The 25,616-nt window shown below is 43.0% G+C and overlaps 1 protein-coding gene across 6 annotated transcripts in view; it reads right to left on the minus strand.

The window, feature by feature from the left end:
- LOC126263678 (hepatocyte nuclear factor 4-gamma-like) overlaps window positions 1–25,616 on the minus strand; it is a 684,513-nt gene that overhangs the window by 219,246 nt on the left and 439,651 nt on the right. The window contains exon 1 of one of the 6 annotated variants that reach the window (XM_049960794.1): window positions 4,184–4,265. The exons of 4 other annotated variants lie outside the window; for them this stretch is intronic. In XM_049960794.1, the coding sequence (XP_049816751.1) occupies window positions 4,184–4,247 (64 nt within the window). In that variant the 5' untranslated portion in view covers window positions 4,248–4,265. Of the gene's footprint in view, window positions 1–4,183; window positions 4,266–25,616 lie in introns of those variants that run through there. One more of the 6 variants, XM_049960798.1, reaches the window with a different exon arrangement.

A 25,616-nucleotide genomic window follows, 5' to 3' on the forward strand; every position in this document is an offset into this window, starting at 1 on the left:
GGGTGAAAATCGAGAAGGCAAAGCAGAGGTAAAGTCATAAGAGCGAGAGCGACAGGACATACAGATGGAAGATAAGGGTTTTAGGGAAGACTACCCATGCCATTCACGAACCAAGGACGGGTGTAATTGTTACTTAATAGATAGTTACGAAAAAGTCGGCATTTTTTAAATGAATTGCTTCTATTCTTTCTTTGCGCTGCTGTTACAGGTGTCAGCCCTCTATGATTTCACATAGTAAAGAACCTGATTCTCTATATGCCTTATATAGGAGGATTCAGCTGTCCCTACCGACAGGTTTTATGCGACCTGCAATGCTTTCAAAAATTATGGGAGAGATTGTTATATTCTCGGGTACTGTATGCACAAACCGTTAGTATGATAGAAAAATATGAACAAGACCTTTTAATAGATTCTTTAATGTAATCACATTTTTTACTGGTATACGTTTTTGCTATAGACCATGGTTTTCGAGTTATTCTAGAAAAACTTGTTCGAAGGCCACTTTTGTAGGTTTTTCTTGAATAATTCGAAAAATACGGTCTCTAGAGAAAACTTATCCCTGCACAGACTTTAACTACACTAAATTTTCTAAAAACAGGCCCTGCTCATTTTTTCTGTGGGACTAAGCTCGCAGGGAGCAAGCGAAAGAATGTGAAAATCTTGCACGAGATATTTGAAGGTGTTGCAGGTTGCATAAAATCCGTAGGTAAGGGGCAGCTGCATTACCCTGTATACACTACTCATCTAAGAAGTTTCGAGATTGATTTTGATCCTGGTGTGTAAGTGACGTCATCGCAGTAACTACGGTGGCAGCTTGAACTAACAACTGTAAACAACAGATGAGCATTCGTCCAGTCGACTGTGAGCAGATAGTCTTGAATAGTCCATGTGAGGCCGTTGTTTGTCAATGGTCTTTTGCCACAAATCGCAAAGGAGCAACAAACCGAACATCTCTCATCTACATCATGCGCCGCAAGTCACCTAACGATGTGTGGCGGATGGTACTGCTGATAGCAATAACTGACCCCCTTTCTCTGTTTCACTCGCGAATGGCGCTTGGAAAGACTGCCTGTTGGTAAGCCTCTGTATTAGCTCTAATTTTTCTGATCGTCTGTTCAAGTCATTTTCCAGAATGTTTTGAAAAAGAGCCGGCCGAAGTGGCCGTGCGGTTAAAGGCGCTGCAGTCTGGAACCGCAAGACCGCTACGGTCGCAGGTTCGAATCCTGCCTCGGGCATGGATGTTTGTGATGTCCTTAGGTTAGTTAGGTTTAACTAGTTCTAAGTTCTAGGGGACTAATGACCTCAGCAGTTGAGTCCCATAGTGCTCAGAGCCATTTTGAAAAAGAGGGAAGAGCAAAGTTTTTGTCCCAACACAGACTGGCCATTGAACAAAAACTACGTCGTCTGGACCTTTGCTGCAATTGACTGTAGTGAAAAACGCGGGAATTTCTTTTCTGGAAGGAATCATTGTTGATCACGAGACTTTGTGTTAACAATACGAACCTAGCACAAAACGACAGAGTGCGAATGAGTGAACAGCACCCGAAAGAGAGACTTTCCTGACAGTTTGACATGGTTGCATGAACTTTGTGTGCGTTGTAAGTGGGGGAGATTATGTAGAACACCTGCGGCCTTAAAACCACATCTGTGTAATAGAAACTGAATGTCATGTGTGAGCATGCGAGCTACGGAGTGAAGAAAGAGGAAAAAATGATAGACTACGGTGGGGCATTGATATGTATCGACACGAAGTGGATAACTGGGAAGGTTTCTCTAGATAGGGCTTGCAGATCGTGTAATGACCCGTAGTAGAGGAGGAACTTTTCAGCGAAAGAATAGGTGATCTAGTATTGCGGCAGAGGGAGTCCCAATTGGAAATATTGGGGCGGGGGGAAGCACCTCTCTTACAACCAAAGGAAACCTCCGGAATTTCCTCCTCAGGACAGGGGAATGGGAACTTTTTTAAACAAATAAGTCCAGGCAGGAAAAAAGTATGCGGTAGTGTATTTGTTTATGTATAGGCAGTGTAACTTGATCGACATTTGAAGTGTACCTGTAATTCTCCAATCGAATTGGGTGGGAAGTGCTTCCTAGTACGTCACTAACAACGTTTGGCTCAGAGTTTAAACTGGCTTGATATGCATTTATGTTTCAATGCTGGACGTTTGTACATCGAAACATCTGTCTTTATTACAAAATAACGCCTAAAAATTCCTGTCCAGTGCAGTAATGATCTATTCAAAGACTTTGCCAATTTAATGAATGAAAAATGCTTTGGAAGTATGAATTCTCAAATGAAATAAAAATTTTGGTTTACAAACCTTAACATTTTTAGATGTCTTCTCGATGGAAATAAGGCACGTTCGAAACAGTTGAGGTCACATTTGTTCAGACCCCTCTGACAAAACACTATCGTAAAGACTGGTGTTTTCCTCATTTCTTTGATATTCCTGCTTCAAATGTATCTTCTGGTGCTTTTGCTTGTGTACCGGATCAAAATTTTTTTCCTATGACTCATTCAGGCGGATACAAGCATGATCGGCACACAGAAGTTCAAGTTTGATTGCAACACACTCTAACAAGGGCGACGATAACTTGACTAGAAATCGTATTCTTTCGCTGTAAATTGTTAGTGTGCGAAAGAAAGTAGTGTCTCACTGGCGGCAAAAACAACTCCAACGAAGTTGTTTCGTAACTGTCTTGTTGCGTCTGATTTTCAAACATGTTATCGTAAGCCTGTTTATAAACACTAGCCAAGAGTTTTTTTTAAAGACAAGCGCGACCGAAGAAACCGTTCTTTATAGTAACAAGAAAGGCAGATTAATAAGAGAGTTCGATTGCATTTATTCCTCAGAGAATTAAAGAAGTCGTCTGCTGAGAGACTGTCTTTTTTTCTCCTCAGACGAGGCAAGCCATTTTTCCTCCAAGAAATTAGTTACCTGAAATTACTTGAAAACGGTGCTTATGCGTACTACATGTATTTCTGTCAGTTATAACATGTTGGGCACTGAAAATATTTAAATTAATGCCCAGGTTTCGTACGCATGTATTTTCCCCTTCTATTCGTTAAATGCAAAAGCAACTGATTTATCGGAATTTTGGTAGCTTTCTTTTGCTATACTCTTAGAAAAATTCTAGTTTGGCCTCTTTCAAGATTTTTTTTTGTTTGCCATGAGCAGCATCGCTTCGGCACTGTTATACGAGCAGTGCCGAAACACTTCTGTAAGAGCTTACATGCTGCTTCACTTTTATGTTATCCTGTATGTCATCTCCGAGTGTTTCGAGGTAAGGAATTATTAGACGATATAAACTGTAGCCTATGAATAAAAAAGAAACACGTTTAAAATAAGGTACGCCAGTAGCTCAACTTATTGTATTAGAAAATGAATGTTCAGAGTTCGTATTTGTCTCAATATCTTTTATTCTTAACAGTTACACGTCGTGATGGCAAAAAAATTTCAATATTTAGCCCTTTTACGAAAAGGATTACAGTTAACAAAACAATTCTTACTACGGTAGTATTTCGCTAACAGACGATGCTATAAAAGCTTAGCATCTGCATTGCGGTTGCTTAAGTAGCTCTGAATATTTGGGTATCTTTTTTTTAATAGGTACCAAAAGCTGTCGCCTCAGTTTCTGCATCACACTCGTTACAAAACCATGTCCTTGACAGTTTTTAAGCACAGTAAAACAGTTTGGTAGACGCTGACATCGACGAACATATAAAGAATCGTTTACCTGTCAGTAAAGGAAGCAAGGCTCAATATTCAATGTGACGGAACTAATGGCAGTGTCAGTTACGTGCAATGGGTTAAGCGTGCAGGACCTCTGGGAAACCTGCTTGTTAGGCGGTGACAGACACGTATGGTAAAGCGCAAAATAGGTACTGCCCCTTTCGCACGAGGCACTGTTGTGAATGAGTGCCCACACCCAGAAGGATTCACACGAAAAAATTTAGTATTAAACATTGCTTAATTAATTTTGAATATTTAGTGCGCAGTTTACAGTTCCTAGGCAGCTCGACCAATATCCATAATTACTGGAGAGCCACAGAAGAAAAAAGTAGCTTCTCGGACGCAGTCTTTGAGCCGATATGCCAAGGGACAGCAGGTAGGAACACCCGCTCCGAAGAGAAGTGGGTCTGGACGGGAGAGGTACTGCGGGTTGCGCCGGAACTACTCACCGGCGAACTGTAAGAACACGTCCTCCAGCTTCATTCCCTCCACAGGCTCCGCGCAGACGTACATTGGATCTGTGAGCGCCGACTACTGAGTGTGCCGCAGCAGCCACTGGTTTCCGCGACGCTGCTGCCGCCCAGCGGCTGATGGCTACTGCCCAGCCGACTGCCGCGCTCCTAGCGGCCGTCACCGACCGCCAGCCTCCCAGCTCTTAGAGCCTCCGGCGCTGTACCCGCTGTTTATCTTTACGTGGGTGCAGCCGACAGATACGTAGCTCTACACCTGTAGCTCTCCTTCACACTTTGAAGTCTGGTGGACATTAGCGGGAAAGTAACACCAGGGATGTATACTAGACATTGTATGAGGAAGTTGACATACATGGAGAGGTAATGTACCAATGGCCATTTCGAGGAGTCAACACTATGTTTAGCACACGCAGCATGTTATATGCAATACCTGCACAATTTGCTGTCAGAGTGCTATTAGATCTGGAACGTATTTTTGCGACACGCACAGCAAGTGCAAAGCCACAACGAAACTTATCTCGGCGGTCAGCATGGGGCGTGGGCATCTTTGCTCACAAGATTGTTTGCTAGGTTCGTTAGAGAGTGAAGTCAAACAGACAAAAAGTGCAAAGAAAGGAGCAATTGTTCATTCACGTTTTAAATACTTGTGTGCGCAGTGGACACCAATTCCAATTAGCACCGTGAACGTAAACGAGCTGTAAAACGCATTGCCATGTTTTCAGCATGGTAATCGGCATCAAAAGAATAACAAGGAACATGTCAATTCTCTGTCATCTGCATTTGTACCATTCTCGGTAGATTTCAATAGTTGCTCCTCGGAAATAAGAGATAGTGTACTATAAACCAAAAGAGAACTTTCATTCCTTGGCCCATATACCGTAGAACTTATGTAATACTTGTTGTCGTGGATTTCATGTATCAGGAGTCTATACTCTATAACTTGTTGCCACTACTGTGACGACATGTCCATATCCACAACTAGCGTTACACGTGTTCTAAAGGTACTTGGATCAAGGAATGAAAGTACTCCTTTGGTTTATAGTAGACCTGAAGTTGGCGTAAGCGTTGTGCCGAAACTAGTCGTTTGCAATAAATTTGACGATACGGCTGTGGTGGTTCGTTTTCTTTATTTATATCATCAGCCGCTCTCCCAAGGGCGCGAGGACGGTGGACTTCCACAAGTCTTAAACGTATGTCTTATCTCCTGAAACACCCAGCGGAGGCACCGACGTCACGTTTACAAGCAGCCACTGTAGTATTTGCAAGGCTGTACCCGAAAGAATGCAGTGTTTTCAGAGTGCCAGATCACTAAAAACAGTGTATTTCTTGGAAAATACGCCTCTGGGGCATTCAAAAGCGTGTCAGCCGTCTTCTCCGAGAAGTAATGCCGAAACATCTCGTAACAACGAAGTTCACAAAATTTGTGCTTGATAACAGTCCAATTACTTACTCTTCAAAGCAACATCATTGAAAACACACAGGAAAGTCGGTCTGTAAATTCCACTGGCCATTACGTTCAACAGGGCGTATTGTTACTTCTGAAACTACAGCAGTAAAGAGCGGTTAGTTCGATCTACAAGGTACTGTCTATACATTTGAAGATGTTATGCTCAAGCGAAATTGTTGAAGAAGATGCCAGACAATTGTTTCCTGACAAAGATCCTTACATAACCGTTAAAACCTCATATTTGGAAGCAGTACGCTTCAAAACTCCGTTCAGCTATGCTGATTCAGTATTTCCTATGTTGGAAGGGTAACCTGGCATGGCTGATTTCCAGTGTCATCCTCGTTCTACAAGACACCATGCGACGTCTTTGATGACTTCGTTTTCGCCGAGACGTTAAATTACGAACTTTTATCTTTGTGAGAACTGGAATTCATCATAATAATTAGTATAGCACGTCTCTCATCTACTGACAGACTACAGTTCTGCGCCAATGTGCGACGCAGAAGCTGTTAAGGTGGCAGCGCTATATTCCTACAGATTGGAGGTTTGGCCTTCATTCGCTCACTTTCAATAGACAGCGAAAATCGTTATCACAGCACCGGGTGAACGAGAGTATTTAATGAATCTGTTAAGTAATACCACTCGACACACAGACGACATCTCGTCCCAAAACCAACCTCTTTTTCATGTCTCCTGTTCAGCTCAACAGTATCGGTATGCCTCCAACGGTCACTTCGCCAATTAGCAGGTAATCAAAGATATCCTCTTAATCAAATTCTTCTTCAATTGCAAACTTCACTGATACCTAAACAGATATACAGCAAATCTAGGTGCAGTAGTGCAAATGTCGAATTAATGATGTTCAGCATCACTGGGCACGAATTGCCTGTGGCTGTCTACTTATACCATTGGCCTTGCAGAACAACTTAACGGTCAAATATGTTTGAAAATCTATGAGAATACACTGTCTTTCGAGCTTTGGAAACTGACACTGGTAGTATTATGTGTCATGTGACTGACGTGTGAAGATGCTTCATACAACTTGCCATAGGGTTAATACCCTCTCTGAAAGATGGCTAGGCTTGAGGGGTACTGCGTTTTCACTGCCAGATCATCAAATTTAAATTCACTAACTTGTTTGCGGCAAAGCTTGTGTACTAGGGATCCGACATGTGATACGCAGATACTTGAACACTGCACCTTTCAGAGTAATTTTATAACTGTACAATATGCGCGAATCTTGTTATCTGACTAGTACCAATAATATTCGTTTGAACTCAACTGCCAACAGGTCCAGAATAAATGAAGCAACGACACAGCTGGGAATGTGTCTGGCAATATTTGCGGTTCCATGTCAAGCTAAAACGAAGTCTCTGCAGCTGACAGTCAGGAGCTGTTTTTTCTTAAGCTAAATACACCCATCTGCTTTTATCAATCTATCAGTCTTCCTGCCCTGATAAATCTCTTATCTGCTGTCCACTTACGCTGAAAGTCGCTGCGTCACTGACTTTCGCATTTGGTTCTATTTTAGTATTCTTTGAGGATGATCTGTTCCCATAATTTTCCACATTCCAGCGACAAATTAGCTGTACATGGATTCCGTGTCATACATCCCACTGAGGTGCTTTCCATAGTCTTCTCTCGTTATCAGGTGTTTCTGGTAATTTGTTATTTCGTACTTTGTCGTCCATTATATTTTAGCAGTCCTCTGTAGCAAATGCAGTTGATAATACAGTTTTATTGAACTCGCCGCTCTTATCGTAAATCGATCGGTTGCTAGGTCCTGACCTAGCCTTTTCTTCGAAAAGAACATAATTTTAAGTAATAAGTCTTGCTTCTGATATAGCATAATAGACATTCACGGCCGCAACATAAAATTGTTTCAAATTATCCGTCCCTTTCCAAATAGATCTTCTTGCTTCTGTTTCCGTCATTGGCTTTCTTCGTGTAGTTCAAGTTTTCGCTTTTATTTTCTCTTTTAGAAATTAGCCTCTGTTTTATTAACATGTATTGGAAGTCACAACCACCTCTTATTCGCAGTGACATAATAGGTTTTGTGGAGGCCTACTTCAATGAACTAATTCTGCAAAGCCCGATGTTCGAGCAATGCTCATTTTAATTTTGGCACATGTTTAGACTAGCCGTTTGAATTGAGTGAGATTCTTCAGTCTAAGCCCAAGATCAAAATTCATCGATTCTGAAAACTAGTTTCCTTAAAAGATATTTTATTTCTATTAATTGCTTAAAATACCGATAAAGATTCAGGGACAACTCTTAATAGTTTGTCTAGATAAAATCCAATTTCAGTTTCGTAATCCTCTGATCAAAGGGAATCGTTTGAAATGCATCACAACAATATCTCCTTTTATTTTTATTTTAATATTCTTCTAGTAATTTTTGTTTTTGTATGTTTTCAGCTCTTCCATATCGTTTCCAACCTGTTAAATCAATGTGTAAGGGGACGATCGAAAAAGTTAGTTTGAGGGCGTTGCTGAAGCATATAAGCAATGTAGAGCGTCTCCGATGCAGTTATATAACAGACATCTAGACAAGGGCTTAGTGTGGCATTCGCGTCTTTCTATCGTGCGTGCAGTAAACGCGGAAACGTGAAATACGGCGACCTCATTACCAGATGCATCCAAACAGGACCAACGTACTGTTATCCTTTTCTTAACTGCCGTAGCACAAAAACAGGTAGACATCCAACGCAAAATGAACAATGTGTGGGGCAGCATGTATGCCGAAATTCACAGCTGCGATATGGTTCAAGAGCCAGTCATCTACTGGAAAGGCAATCTTCAAACTGTTCTTTGATTACCGGGACCCAATGCTTATTGATTTCAAGGAACCTGGTGTGACCATCACTGAGAAACGGTATCGCGCAACTCTGGACAAGTTATGGCGCACAATTAAGCCGAAATATCCGAGAAAACTGCGAAAAGGGTGCTGTTGTTTCATGGTAACGAGCGTCTCCATATCGCAAATGTCGTAATGTAGAAGCTACGCCACCTCAATGGAGAGAGAATCATGCACCCGCACTAAAGTGCTGATCTCTCTCCATGCGATTATAACCGCTTCAGTCTCTTACAAAAGGCGTTGAAGGATCGACGATTCCTGTCGGATGAGGATGTACAGCAGGCAGCTGGGGACGACTTCACGCAGCGTTTCATGGTGTTTTACCAAACGGATATCTTCAACCTGGTCACCGGTGGGACTATTTCCTTAATGCACATGGCGATTTTGCCTGTTTGGCATATCTATTCTGGATTGTATAGCCTTCTAACGGAAACTTTTTGATCGATCCCTTATTTATTAATATTATTTGCATGTAGACAGATCTGGCAGTTTGTGAGCAACTTCTAAGTCTTTTGGATGCGTGGAATTATCCGTTTGATTGGTCATCAGCATAATTCAAAATAATAAAACTTAATGTGTAAGATATGCTATAATTGTGACGTAGGGCCTGCTGGCGACATCAGAGTAACCGAAGTAGCGTCAGCCCAAGACGACAATTGTGGGCAGTCCTGCTACAACACTGACGTAAGTAACTATTTGACGCTCTGACAGGTACAGATGTAAATGTTTTGAAAGATGGTGCTGTATGCAACACTGACGCAGAGAGATGTTTCATTACTTTTCAGTAGCATTACTGTTTTTGCACACACCAATAATAAATGAACATTACTCAAAGTTCTTGTTTATAAAGTCAACATCACCTAAGACATAAAATTGATTAGAAGACCTGTTACCCTGGACAAGTATGTTCAGTGGAGTTGTGTATTTGGGATTCCGCATTAAGAGCTGCAGCTCGTATTAATGTCATTTCAAAGAAACATGCATAACTATAACGATGTTCTCATACTTTAATGTTTTTTTCTGTTTCATCAGAAGCAAGTAGACCGTGTTCTGAGCCCATTAAGAAAGGGCTACGTTGGATTTGAGAGCATGGTCTTTCCCTTATAATGTAAGTATCGCTGATACCTTGGGACTTCCGGCCAACCAACCAACCAACCAACCAACCAACCAGTTCTGCACCGTGGATTTTCTAATCGGAGTCCCCCCAGGGGCCGCTGATTTACGCCAGTCATCCATCAGCAGCGGATGTGTTGTCAACGTCTGCCAGGCAGTGCCCTCGCCGACAGCCTTCACTTCCGTGTACACTACACAACAATTCAAGGACTACTTGGATCTTGTGTCAGAATCATTTCCACCTCACACTTAATCCGTTTGAAATTCACGCACCACTAGTTCGTATATTTACATTTTGTATGCACTCGGTAGCCACGGCCATCCTTGAGAAGACGCTGCTGTCCTTACGTTGTTGTGATTACGAGGTGTGGCTGGAAAAAAACCGGACTAGTACTGGTGAAACAATAAAACGAATGCAATAAGGCTGAAAGTCGCGTGGCCTGTCACGTGACTCTCGCTGCGCCTACTGCTCGAGTTTCATCTGCCTCCTGCACTCAGTCTGCCCGTGGCGTCTGTTTTAAGTAGTTGACGTTTTGTCTGTGCGTCGGAAAATCTTGAGTGTACAGAAAGAACAGCGTGTTAACATCAAATTTTGTTTCAAACTAGGAAAATCTGCAAGTGAAACGTTTGTAATGTTACAACAAGTGTACGGCGATGATTGTTTATCGCGAACACAAGTGTTTGAGTGGTTTAAACGATTTAAAGATGGCCGCGAAGACACCAGTGATGACACTCGTACTGGCAGACCATTGTCAGCAAAAACTGATGCAAACATTGAAAAAATCGGTAAACTTGTTCGACAAGATCGCCGTTTAACAATCAGAGCAGTGTCTGAGTTAACAGGAGTTGACAAGGAAAGTGTTAGGCAGATTCTTCATGAAAGTTTCAACATGAACAAAGTCTGTTCAAAAATGGTTCCAAAGTGTCACACAATTGAACAGAAGGAACGCCGAAGAATGATTTGTTCTGACATCCTGGAAAACATTGAAAGAGATCCCACCTTCTTACAAAATGTTATTATTTGCGATGAATCGTGGTTTTTTACTTACGATCCCGAAACTAAACGCCAATTGATGCATTGGAAAACTCCTGGTTCTCCACGACAAAAAAAAGCACGAATGTCAAAATCGAAATTCAAGGCAATGATGATTGTTTTTTTTTTTGACATCAAAGGTATTGTGCACATTGATTGGGTACCAGAGGGACAAACAGTGAATCAGCATTACTACATTAGCGTCCTGGCTACCCTACGTGAGCGAGTACGGAGAAAACGGAACGATTTGTGGAGAAAAAAGTCATGGATCCTTCACCAAGACAATGCCCCAGCTCACAGTGCGTTGTCAGTGAAGACGTTTTTGGCAAAACACAACATTCCCATCTTAGATCATCCACCCTACCACCTGATTTGGCCCCCTGTGACTTTTTTCTTTTCGCTAAAGTCAAGTCAGCTTTGAAAGGAACTAGATTTGAGACTGTTGAAGCAGTAAAAGAAAAAGCGACGGAAGTAATGTATGGACTTACCGAAAATGATCTGCAGCATTGCTATGAACAGTGGAAAATTCGTATGGAGCGGTGTAGAGACCGAGGAGGAGAGTACATTGAAGGAGATAACATGAAATTGTAAATAATTGTAAATAAATGTTTTTTCCAGCATCAGTCCGGTTTTTTTCTAGCCGCGCCTCGTATTTCCATTACTAAGAGTGTATAAATCTCAAGTAGCTTAGGCCTAGTGAACGACAATGCGCACCACAGCTAAAGCATCACTTTTTCGAAACGCTGTAATCGTCTCCCAATGCGACTTAGAAGTTTGAAATTTGACTCAAAGATGCCTAAAACCTTGACCTGCAATGGTGCAAAAGCGTGGCTGCCTGCGAAGTCACCCTCGAGCCCGGCGACGTTTCAAACAGCAAGATGCTGACACGACGAAAAAAGGCCAGAGCTCAGAAGTTGACGTGTGTGTAAGGTGGGCTAATGACGTTACACTGGCACTAAACTTCAGCACAATTCTCTCCAACGTCACCACGGATTTGTCACACAATTGGAATGTCGTCACAACCCCAGCCCCTCTACGCTCAGCGTTGAAATCACGCAGTTTTCTTATTGGTGGCTGAAGAAAACCATTTCACACACATCCCTGCTCAGAATCACTTCGGGAAGGCCTCAGGGAGATGCATAAACTGCGTCAATGAAATCACTCTTCTTCTTGGAACGATCATTCTCACACATTTCGATAGTTCTCAGTGCGACGAGCAGCAGGACGGCGGTCTTGGGAACCTTGGACGCTGCCGACACTACTCGCCGTTTCAACCCCTCTCTAAGGATTTTGTGGGGCTGCATCTCTTTGTAGTCCAGTGCGACAGTAATTTTTCTTCTTGTGAGCACGTCATGCGTCTATGGAAGGAAGAGCGGCTGGGCGTGACGGAAAATAAGTTACGATCAATAAAAGCGACTGTGAGGATGTGGCGCCCCTCCTTCCGTCCAATTCGAACTGGTCAAGTCTGTTTAACGCGACTTCGGATAGGATACAGCCCCCTGAGCCATGGCTTCCTTCTCAGACGTGAAGAATCGCCTGTTTGTGGTGCGTGTGGTGTGCTGTTTACGGTTCGCCACATTTTAACCGACTATATTTTATATAACGACGAGAGGGTTCAAGCTGGTTTAGCGACAGACCTGCCCTCAAATTTTAGGTGATAATGAGCTGATGTGGCACGTGTTTTACGATTTTGCGTTTTGTCTTCACTTCTACCTAAGCTCTTAGGTCCCCGCTTTTAGTGTGTTAGAGAGAGATTTGCTCATCCCGTTGTTTCTATGATCCGCCGATCTTTTCTGGACTTCCCTCTTAGTGGCCGTCCAGATCAGATGTCATTGTAATAGTCTACCTTGCTTCGCTACACACACACACACACACACACACACACACACACACACACACACACACACACACACACACTTGTGTGCACTTTGGAACCACTAGGGAGCGTTCAAAACCAATCTATGAAATCTGAACGCATTCCGAATGCTTTTTCAGCCCTCCTGTTTTGCACTTACCTCTGATGGGATCAGGGAAGGGTGCAACATTGAAACAAGCGTGAATAAAATAGCAAACGGTCCCTCTAACATCCCTCAGTTCGCCATCACATTCGGTGCCACTTGTTCATTTTCGTAGAACCTTTAAAAATGTACCTGTACAGAGAAACTGTGGCGGAGTCCTGGGCACCTGAGGACAGGCAACACCTTTACACCCCTTCGATTACGCATGCCTACTAGCCGGCGCAAGACTGGCAGCGTAGCTCGCCTGCAAGCGACAAGGACTAGTTTAGTTTGTCTCTGTACAGGTACATTTTGAAAATGCTCAACAAAAATGGACGAGTGGTACCAAGCGTGTTGGCGAACTAGGGGATCTTAGAGGGACCGTTCGCCGTTTTATTCACGCATGTGTCCGTGTCGCATATGTTCGTCATCACACCACAGCAGGACTCCAGATGCGAGGACTGAAAAAGCATAAGCACCTTTTGCTGCTTCGGATAACGTTCAGATTTCATCGAATGCTATTGAACGGTCCCCAGTGGTTCCACGCTGTACTCCAGAGCAAAAACTGCGGTCACACTGCACTCCAAAGAGGGTCCGATCACGTTCAGTGGGACTGCTGGCCCACGATTTCCTTAGAGAGTGGTTGAATCGTCCACAGGGTGCCAGCAGTGTCCGAGGTTGTCAAGAACGCCGTCCTGTTACTCGTTAAACTGCTGTCGTTTTCGACTGCGAAATGTAAGGGAAATCAATACCACAAAGGAATGGCTGGTTCCAGTCAAGGGCTATATAGTACCTCCTAAGGCCTTTTCGTGTCGATTCTGAGATGAGGTGTGTGTGAAATGTTTTCTTAGGCAATCTATTAGAAAACCGCGTAATTTAAATGCTGGGCGTCGCGGTTCCGACCTCCATCGCGGAGGCGTCAAAAGAAGGGTGAAATGTGGGTAAGGGAGGGTCTAATGAGCTTCAAATCATTTGTCACGTACACATTGGCGATATGAAATGTGGTGGCAATGTGACGTCATTAACCCACCTTACACCTCACATGAACTTCTGAGTTCTGGCCTTTTTTTCTGCATGTGTCAACACACAGCTAATTGAAGTGTCGCCGAGGGCGCCACGCTTCTGCACCATTACAGGGAAAGGTTGTAGGTAAATTCGAGACGAATTTAAAACTTCTATGTCGCAATGGGAGACAATTACAGCGTTTCGAAAAAGTGATGCTTTAGCTGTGGTGCGCATTGTCGTTCACTAGGCCTAAGCTACTTGAGATTTATACACTCTTAGTAATGGAAATAATCACAACAACGTAAGGAAAGCAGCGTCTTCTCAAGGACGGCCGTCGCTACCGAGTGCATACAAAATGTGAATATACGAACTGGTGGTGCTTGAATTTCAAACGGATTAAGTGTAAGGTGGAAATGATTCAGCACAAGATGTATTTTTCTTCACACACCATTATTTTAGTGTAGAAATATGTGAGCTCCGGCTGCAATTCTACTAGGTTACTTATGCTGTATGTGATGTGAGGGTTGGTGGATCTGCTACATCACATGAACTCACCCACTCGCTCGCTCATATGTCGATGTCTACACGGAGGACCGCTGCTTAATTGTTACAACTACAGCACGCCATTCACTGTGGGGAATTCTGTGACCCATGACAGCACAATGTAATGTGTATTGGTGCGTTTCCCTAACCGAACATGTGACACATACGTATTTGAAAATTTCTCGTTGTTGTTATAAAGCCAATAGGTAGAGATAATAACTCCTATTGGAGTGCCCAGATTTCCTTTTGAAGTATTCATAAATTCCGGGTAAGTCTATTACAATTTATGGTCATTAACTTTGCTATTGGAATTCATATTTTGGCGAATAATTTCTAAGTCTTTCACACTTTTCCTCCCTTATAATGTCTAGTTTTTCTTCTTACTTCATTTGTTGAAGCTGTGTATTTTAATAGAATGTTTATGCATTTATTGTTTTTAAACCAAACATTCCGTAAACTGTATATTAATATTTTGACATAAAGCGCCATTAGGTTACCGTTATCCTGCAGAATATATAGCGACCTGTGTCTCCATAGTCTAAGAAACGAAAAATTTAAAAAGTATAGCCTGTGTCAATCTGTAATTTGCAATCAAAGGTCATGCAATATTTGTATTAAAATATGTTCATCGTTAAGTGGCTACTCTAACTTTCGTTCCGTAAACAGTTATGAAACGCTGTAATAAGTAAAAGCTATCAACTATTGCGGCATATCTGCAACATAATGTAAGTAATGAGAAACTGATTCGACATTTCCTATCTAATTTCAGAATCAGAAGTACTGTTCAGGTCATACCACCTTTACCTTTTAGCTTTCAGTGTTTGATTTCTTATACGCTAATACCTTAGTTGGAACTATTCACAAGTTCCCCTGATGGTGACGTAATAAACAAAAACAAGTTAATAATAAACAAATACTAGTAGACGAAATACAATTTGATGGCTGTTCCTCCTTTAAAATTACGAAAAACTAAGTACAGCAAGTAATTTCTTAATAACCAATGACATTATCGATTTAGAGCGATGGTGTTTCTTATTCGATATCATTGTTCATGCACTTGCGAGTGCTGGTTGGAGAGTGTCAAAACTTAAGTCATGAAGACAACAGAATGTTTCACTGCGCATCTACACACTTAATTTTTTTGTCATCAGTCTTGTAACTGGTGATTTACGCTACTATGCCAACCTCTTCATATCGGAGTAGCACTTGCGCTCAACGTCAATTAATTGTTGTACATATTTCAATTTGAGACTTCCCTTGCAGTTTTTGTCCTCTGCAAATCCCTCAAGCACCACTGATTTTGTTCCTTGATGTCTTAACACATGTCCTACCATTATATCCCTTCTTACCACTATTTTCCGAATGTTCCTCTCCTCACCTTTTCATTTCGTATCAGTTCACCAGATTTTCATCTCAAATGCTTCCATTTTATTCTTTATTGGCTTTCCATGACTCACTTCTTCATAATGCTGTGTTCCAAATCTACATTATCAAAAAATTCTTCCTCAGATGAAGACCAATGTTTGACACTAATAGACATATTTTGGCCATGAACGCCCGTTTTGCCTGTGATTAACTTCTCATGGTCAGTTCTCACACTCAAGTAGGTGCCTGTGTCAGGCTGCTTTTTATGTCATCCTTGTTTCGTCTGTCATGCGTTATTTTGCTTTCAGAGTAACAGAATTCCTTCATTCTATGTACTTCATTGGCCCCAATTTTGGTATTAAATTTAGCTACTCCTCGTTACTTATTTCGATTTATTCTCGATGCATGTTCATTTAATTCAGTGGATCCTACAGATCTTCACTTTCACTGAGGATAGCAGTGTCAGAGAATCTTATCTAAATTTGTTATCTTCGAGACTACGAGGATACTTTTCCGAAAATCTGATGGTATGTCTCCAGACACACAAATTCTGCAAACCCACTTGAATAGCCGTTTAGTTGCCAATTCCTGCAATGATTTTATAAACTTCGAAGATGCTCAGCTGCAGTGTAGATGCACAGAGCAGATCAGTGCAGTGTAACTGTTGTCCTTCCTTCAATAAATGATAAGCGAACTCCGGTTCGGCGGATAGGAAAACGCTAGCAGGAAATGTGTTGTGTTCCATTTGTTTGTTCACTGAGCATTTTCCGAAAGTGCCAGTCAGGTTGAAGGTCTTCGGTTTCTCGCTGCTAATTACTATCAGCCAATTCTGTATCCGTCTAATAAGGGCGGTAAGGGCGATCTAAAGAAAGTCCAACATATATTCTGCCAATCTCGAAATTACATGCAGAGTGGAGTAAAACAGGATATTTCGTTTTATGGAAATTCCTAGTTATAGGTCGTCAATGGTTAGGTCATCTTGATCATTTGTAGGCTTGAGAATTCCATTGTGTAGACATCTTTAGGCAACCCCTCCTCCTCCCCCCCCCCCCTCCCGGCCAACACACATACACACACACATTTTCGATCATCAGACACATCCTGCACTTCACAGACGTCATCAGTGTACCCTTTCGACGTATCTGCTCTCTCCACTGCACTTTACAGCGGAATTCTTACTGCACTCTTAGTATTGACGCCATCGCTTTCAATTTTAGAGAATTTCCCCTTTATTTCTCTATACGCTGAATCAATCCTTCCGAAGACGATTAATTTTCCGATTTCTTCGCATTATTTCCGCAGCCATTTCGTATTGGCTTCGCTGTATTTACTATTTTCGCTCGTAAATGACATATTTCTGCATTCCTGCCTTTTGCTGAACATTTTTATGCTTCCTCTTTCGCCCATCAAACTGAAGCATTTCTTCTGTTACCAAAGATTTTTCGCATTTATATCCCTTGTAGCTTTGTTTTTTGTCCACCATCTGTAATTGTCATTTTTGGAGATGCCAATTCCTCTTCAACTGAAGTGCCTATTGTGATATTCATTGTCGCAATATCTACAGCTTTAGATATCTTCAAACGCACCTCATCATTCCTTAGTATTTCAGTATCCGAGATCTTCCCACAGATTCTTTCGGCCTATGCTGTTTAACTTCAGTGTAATCTCCATCATTACTAAATTAAATCTGTGCCTGTATCTACTCCTGGATACGCCTTAAGACCTCAAATCTGATTTCAAAATCTGTCTCATAAGAGAATACTGAAGGACTATAAAAGACGCTGAAACACGAATCAATCTAAAATCATTGTTTTCACAACAACTTTTTCAATTTTTATCCCGCCTCTTGTATTACATAGTGCATGAATGTGGGTTTATGGTGGTCCCTTTAGGCATAAATTCCAAATGCATCACACCTTGAACATCCCACAACTTTGTGAGCATGACTTCTCCTGCTGATAGCATGGGCTTCAACCTTTTTGGCGTCAACGATCCTTTGTGGCGAAACGACATAGATGATGTTCTTCAGGGTCAAAATGGTGAACCCAGCTTTCATCATCTATCAGAACGTTGTTAAGGAACCCATCATCCACACACTCAAAACGGAAAATAAATTATTGACAAATGTCCAATCTTCTGTGTTTCGTGTCAGCAGTGAGCTTCGAGGCACCAACTGTGCACAGTTTCCTGTACCGCAGTTCTGCGATGATGGCCTGTACACGCTCTCTTCTTATGCCACACTTACCTGAGAGCTGTGTGTGTGTTATCCGACGATCACCTTTGATGAGTTCATCAGCCAGATTGCCACGAGTCTCGTCGGCTGCTGTGCGCAGTCGTCCACTCAGAGCCCTGTCACACACACTGAGGTTAGCGCCACCGTCTCCATTATGAAAACGAACAGCCCAACGTCGCACGCTACAATTTTCGGTGCAACCACCACCGTGCAGAACTTTCATTCTTCTATGGATTTCAATTGGATGCACGTTCTCAATTACAGCCCGATGCTTCTCACGCACCGATGTAGTTACGTCATACACCGGCACGTTACGTGATAGAATCCGGAGCCCTCTAGCGGCACAACGTTGCAACTTGCATCAGTGGTGCAGAAAAGTGACCAAGTAATGTGCATGACATTTAATACCTGAACCGATATTGAGGACAAAGTAAAAAAAAATCGGGGACATTACTTCTCAGCACGGCCTTGTAGTATGTTTGCTATCCAATTTCCACGTCGATACCTCTGTTTTGCTGGAACGTCTTCTGAATGAGCCTGGCGAAGTTCATTCTTTGGCTCAAGAAGAATGTAATTTAAGTAGAAAAGTTCTGAGCTATTTGTTCCTTCCGCTGCCTGCGGAGCTTTTCTTATCAACCCATAACTGTCTCATTGCACCCGATAAGACTTATCTGCCTTTCCACTTGTTTTGGACGTGTCTGTGCAACTCCGCTCCTTATATTTGTTTGGTTTCTCCGAGATGAAATGCATAACAATAGTTCTCGCCTCCTCATTCATACATGTTTAGCTGCGGCAACCGCGCGGCCAGGAAATTAATCTCTTCATTAACATCTGTCTCTTACGAAGGAAACCGTAAATAATGACGCGCTTTCGTTCGGTGTCTTTATTTGACTGAAGTTAAGATAGACATATCTACCGCCCATCACGTATTACCTGTGGCTGCAGAGTTTTTTTCTGCGCTAGTGCCATCACATATATACAGCAGTCCTTAATTTATGAAATTTTAGGTGCTGGACCACACCTCTAACCATACAACGGCCGCCCCCGTCGCCCCACACCTCCCTGCCTCATCGCTATCCCATAAATGTCACTAGATTCAATTTTTGGAAACTTTTTATAAAATTTACAATGGGAAACATTTTTTACAAGACACTGTCCTGAAATTCAAGCTTTTAAAACATAATTTCTTAAAATCAAAACGATAAAAAGTTTGTTAAAATGTTGCAACCGCTAATAAAATTCCAAACGAATTGAGAACTAGTATCATAATTCCCATGTCCAAAAAAGCGTACAAGAAAAACCCATCCAACTACAGGGGGATAAATCTAAGTTTAGTTCTTAAACTCATAACAAAAATATGAAAAAAAAAGCATTACAACCCTTTCAAATGAACAGTGTGGTTTTAGATTCGATAGGTCTGGCACGCATGCCGTATTCATTCTTAGACTGGTTGTAGAGAAGTCTATTGAACACAACCGATCAGCTTATCTTTGTTTTATTGGCTTACAGAAGGCTTTCGATAGTATTCAGCTACCAGATATGGTAAACCTGCTCTGCAAATGCGGGGTTCCTTCCAACTTAAAGAAACAATTTAAGACATTTATTCCAACAACTACATCCAGGCGAATATCAGTTACAGGTTAACTAGCTGCATAGCAGTTAATAGCCTGCTACTCTTTAATATAGTCACGGACGAGATGATGATGATGATGATGATACTGGCTGGTAGTGGATATAGGCTGGGGGACGAATAAATAAAAATCGTTTTTTATGCTAACGATGCAGTACTGCTGGCAAACAGTGACGTTACCTTTCAGAAACTTTTACATGTATTTAACTTGGCAGCCAAAAACCTAAATATGGTCATATCCACTCAAAAAACCAAATGTATGACCTGGAACCGATTAGACGCAAACTGAAAGTAGATCGACAAATTACTCAACAGGTAAAGACATTTAAATGTCTTGGTATTGACCAGTCCAGTAGCGAGAATGTCGAAAAAGAGTTTGAAAACAAGTAGCAGAAACGAATCAGGTGGCAGCATGTTTAAATGATACTATCTGGAAAACAGGCATATAGGAAAAGATGCAAAGGCAAGAGTATACAAAAAAAAGTGAGACCAATTATGACGAATAAAGCTCAGACAAGACCGAAAACAAAACGACTTTTGGAAATCGTGGAAATGAAAATTTTGTGAAGGATTACAAGGAATATACTGACAGAAGTGAAAACATTAGAAGGATGTAAAGTGGACTCCATTAATGAGTTGGTACATAAGAGAAAGCATGAATGGATCAACAATGTAGTCAGGACGGATGAACGGAAGATTGTGAACATTGTAAGAAATAAATTACCAGCCGCTAAAAGAAAAATTGACCGTCCAAGGGAAAGATGGAGCGACAACATCACGGTAGACTGCTAGGTACTGAAGTAACAGGCTTTAGCCTACGAAGAAAGGAGGAGGAGGAGGAGGAGGAGGAGGAGGAGAAGGAGGATGGGGAAGAAGAAGAGAACGAAAAAATTACAAGACGTAATATAAACAATAGGTGATACCAGCTGTCATAGTAGCAGCGTCACTTTGCTCCGTAGTTCTGCTCGATATCAGCATAAGTCCTTCGCCCGACGCCCCTCCGCATCGCTTCATTTTATATCTCCAGTGCCGACTTGTTCCAGTGAGTTCAAAAAACATTCCCTGGAAGTTGCCGGAAAAGCAGTTCCGGTGCATTCCAGCCGAAATTAAACTCTGACGTACAATGAGTGATTGTGTCTATAATGCTCTACTAGGAAACGCGGATTCCAAACGGCAAAACAAAATTGGAAAGGAGAGGCAATCTGTAGAATTCTCCTCTTAAGAATAAACGGCTCTTGCAAGCAGCAGCGATGACACTTGAACACCCTGATGTGGCGTGACTTAAGGGCATCGTTAGCAGCTATGGTATTCTTTGTGAGAAAATATTTGAAAGGTGTATATTTCATTTTGGTACCATTTATATTTTAGTGTCTCTATATCCTCGTATTCACCATCACCATTTTTCACCAACGTCGTATTATTTCTGAACGTTATGCCGCCTTACAGTGAGTCGGAATTAAAGGAAATCGAGGAGGCATTTGGAAAAAGCATTAGAGTTCAGGGAGAAGAAATAAAAACTTTGCCGCCTGTAATTCTGTCAGACTGCAAAGGACTTCGGAAAGAGGGTTATAGGAGGGACTGCAACAGAAGGGTAACGAAATGTAGTCAAAGTGAATCAGCTGACGCTGAGAGAATTACATTAGAAATTGAGACAGTAATATTAATACACGAGTTTTGCTACTTCGGAAGCAAAACAACTGATTACGTACAAAATGGAGAACATATAAACTGAAAACTGGCTATAATAAGAAAAGCTTTTGTAAAAAAGAGGAATTTTTGAATTTAGAATAAGTTTAAGTGTCAGGAAGACTTTTCTGAAGGTATCTGTCTGAAGTTTTTTTTGTACGAAGGTGAGAGATGGATAACGAGTAGTTCAGACAAGAAGAGAGTAGAGGCTTTTGAAACATAGTGCTGCAGAGGAATGTTGAATATTAGGTGGCTGGAGTGAGTAACTAATGATGAGGTACCGAGTCGCAATGGGGAAGAAAGCAATCTATGGCACAACCTGAGTAAAAGAAGGGATCTGTTAATATGACACATCAAGGAATTTTTACTTCGGTAATGGAGGAAAGTGTTAGGGCTCAATTTCAGAGGGAGCCCAAGGGATCAATACAGCAAGTTCAAATTGATGTCGGATGCAGTAGATATTCGCAGATGAGGCTTAAAGAGGACATGCTAGCACGGAGAGCTCCATCAAACCAGTCCTCCGACTGAGAACCACAACAATAATAGCACTAGTCTTATCTCCACAATGTCTTCATCACCACTGAATACCGTAGGCATATAATTCTTCGTGTCATTGTCTGCCTATGTATTCGCATATGTGCATGCATATTATCTACTACATCTACATTTCTGGTGACGGGGTTTTCTTGCTGAAAGTGTGACTACAGTTTCAATCCGTACTTAGGTATTCACGTTAAAGTAGAAGTGTGAGTGCTGTGAACACAATGTGCGTGTGTGTGTGTCGGTGTGTGTGTGTGTGTGTGTGTGTGTGTGTGTGTGTGTGTGTGTGTGTGTGTGTGTGTGTGTGTGTGTTCTACAGTATTTCTCTTCAGAGTAATCCAAGGTCAATTCTTGTTGACTGAACGCTTGTCATTTATGTGTGAGGGGCAATCAAAAAGTTTCCGTTGGAAGGCAATACAGTCAAGAATCTTTATAACAGTCAGGCGAAATCGCCGTGAGCACTGAGGCAATAATCCCACCGACGCCAGCTTGAAGATGGATGTTTGGTAAAACATCGTGTCCTGCTGTGTGGAGAGGCCGGTAACTACCTGCCGCACATCCCCGTTGGACAGGAATCTTCTACCCTCAAAGGGATTTTAAGGGACCGAAGCCGTCATGATCACGTGGGGACAGATCAGGATTACAGAGCGCGTGCTCGAGTGTCTCCCACTTGAGACTGCGTCGCTATATTTGCTATATGGGGACGTGCGTTATCAAGAAGCAGCACGGAACTTGTCGCACCATTCCACAACGCTGGTTTTGACAGACATGGTGCTCCATGCCCATTCTTGATTGATTGATTAATTAACTCAGAAAGTATGGGACCAAACGGCGAGTTCATCAGTCCCGCGATTCCAAAGTGGGTTACATAAGAAAGAGGGTCTGCTAAAAGTGGACATAATAAGTCAGAGGATTCAAAGTATAGAAGAATGAACATTAAACACACATAGTAAAAGCATAAAGTGAGACCAAATCTAAAAACTGGAAAAAAGGGGGATGGGCGGTCATGGGGTCACAGATCATGAAGACTGCAAAAAGAGTCCCAACCACAACCAACCAGGCCCTGCTCCAAGACTAAAGGAGAACATTATACCTGGAAATAAAAACCACTTTCACGAAGGAAACCGAGGACCAGGTCAACCATCGGTGGATCGTCTGCTAATATTAAATTTAAGAAAGCCGGAAGTCTATACTTAGCATGAAGAGTCGAAAGAACGGGACATGCTATCAGTATGTGAGATATCGTCAGTCAGGCGCCACAACCACATTGTGGGGGTGGGTCGTTACACGAGATGAAACGATGGGTGAGCTGAGTATAGCTAATGCGTAAACGGCATAAAACAGTGTGCTCCTTCCGAGAGGGGCGGAACAAAGTGCCCCAAAATGCAGTAGACTCCTTGATTGTGCGGAGTTTATTACTATGAGCAGTAGATCCCCAGATGGCATTCCACTGTTGGGCAAAGAGAGATTTGACACAGATCCGCAGATCCGCATATCCGCAGCTGGAATCGTGAAAGGAAATGGGGGGTGTATCTGCTTCTTGAGCCAAACGGTCAGCCAATTCATTCCCTGGGTTTCCCACATGACTTGGGACAGAGAGAAAGACGACTGAACGAACAAATTAAAACACTATGGAGGGAGGCCTGAGAAACAGAAAAGAGGGCCCTGTCAATGGCTAGAAGCTCTGCTGTAAATACACTACATGATCCTGGCAACAAATGGTGCTCGAAGCCAGTAGGAGATGTGAAAGTGTATCCCACCTTATCAGTAATCTTAGGACTATTAGTGTAAAAGATGGTGGCACCCTCGAACTCTGCAAGGGTGGCACATAGAAGATACTGGAAAACCACTGGAGCAACAGAGGCCTTAGGGCCCTGGAAGAGATCAGTCCTAATCCGTGGTCTAGGCACCGTCCAAGCGAGGATATAAGAGGAAAGAGACAGGGTGCAGTCCAGTGAGTGCAGATGGAGATCCTGGCAGAGGGTAGTGAGATGCATGCCAGCCGGCAGGATGGTGAGGGAACTGGCCAATGGCGACTGTGTAAGAAACAAGGATTTGGCTCCGTCGGATGTGTAGAGGAGGAATCCCCACTTCTGTGAGGAGACTTAACAGGACTAGTTCGAAAGGCACCAATAGCCAGACGCACCCCACAATGATGGACAGGGTCAACGAGTTTCAAAGTGAAAGGAGGTGCGGAGCCATAAACCTGACTACCAGAATCAAGTCTGGACAAGACCAGGGCATGGCAAAGATCGAGAAGAGTGGAACGGTCTGCACCCCAAGATGTGTGGGCCAGGAGGCAGAGAGCATTGAACTCCACATGCATGTAGTCTTTAGGTGGCGTATGTGGGGCAGTCGTGTCAGCTTGTTACCAAAAGTAAGGCCCAAGAAACGGGACTGCTATAACATCGAGGAGCTGGTTGCCTAAATAAAGTTCTGTATCAGAGTGTACAGTGGGTTGACGACAAAAATGCATAACCTGCGTTTGGGGAGGGGAGGGGCCCCCTGGAAGCCATGGGCGGTGGCCCACGCAGAGGCCCATTGGATGGCGCCTTGGAGCTGGCGCTCAGCAGACGCCACCAATTGGGAGCTACATCAAATGCAAAAATCTTAAACTTACAGCGCCGACGTAACCAGAGGCCCAACACAGGTCACAAGCCCATTTACGGCAATGAGGAAGAGTGTGACACTGAGCACAGAACCCTGTGGGATGCCATTCTACTGAATCTGATGGGTGCTGAGTGAAGTGCCAACTCAAACCCAGAGGAGTCGGTAAGATAAAAACTCGCGGATAAAAATCGGAAGGGGACCACGGAAGCCCCAGTCATGGAGGGTAACTAAAATGTGATGGCGCCAAGCCATGTCATACGCCTTGTGTAGGTCAAAGAAAACTGCAACAAGGTGCCAGCGGTGAGTAAAAGCCTGTCTGATGGCGGATTCCAATCAGATTAAATGGTCAGTTGGAGCTCGCCCTGCCCAGAAGCCACACTGATATGGTGACAAAAGGCCCTGAGATTCGAGTACCCAACATAATCGGGAGCTGACCATCCTTTCGAGCAGTTTACAAAGCACATTCGTAAGGCTAATGGGGTGGTAGCTGTCGAGAGATGTTGGGCTCTTCCTGGGCTTAAGGACGGGGATAACTATACGATCGCGCCATTTTGACGGAAAAGCACCCATGAGCCAGATGTGATTGAAGACCCTGAGGAGCTGTTGCCTCTGGGGAACGTCCAAGTGTTGAATCATCTAATTGTGAATGGAGTCTGGTCCTGTGGCTGTCTCTCGTGAAGAGCTAAGAGCCTGCACCAATTCCCATTCAGTGAAAGGAGCAGCGTAGGGTTCAACATGGTGTGGGATGAAATGGAGGGCGGTCTGTTCAACTCTGCATTTCTGCTGGAGAGAGGCGGGAGGGTAGGAAGCAGACGACGATGCCATCACGAAGTGTGTCGCAAGGTGTTCTGCGAGGACCAATGGATCAGTGCACAGAGCTCCTTGGATGTTCAGGCCCTGGAAAGTTGTCTGTTGATGGCGGTCCAGAATGCTACAGACCTTCGACCAAACCTGCGATAAAGAGGCATATTTCCCAAGGGAGGAAACATAGCGGTCCCAGCATTCCTTTTTCTTCCGCTTAACAATGTAACGAGCATTAGCACGAAGACGCTTAAAAGTGACGAGGTTGGTCTGGAAGGGGTGTCGCTTAAATCGTTGCAGCGCCCGTCGACGGTCCCACACAGCGACTGCGACGTCCTTGGTCCACCACGGTACTGGCAGGTGACAAGGGGTCCCGGTGGATAGGGGGACAGCAGTACCAGCAGCATGAAGAAGAGCGGCAGAGATGCCTTGCACGACTACATCAATGAAATTAGAGAGGGAGGTGTCAAAGCGGACAGCAGACATGTATAAAGGCCCATTAGCCATGCAGAATGCCGAACTTGGGGGCCTGTTTGCCTGGCAGCAGCAGGGG

Source organism: Schistocerca nitens, chromosome 6 (assembly GCF_023898315.1).
Source record: "Schistocerca nitens isolate TAMUIC-IGC-003100 chromosome 6, iqSchNite1.1, whole genome shotgun sequence".
NCBI lineage: Eukaryota > Metazoa > Arthropoda > Insecta > Orthoptera > Acrididae > Schistocerca > Schistocerca nitens.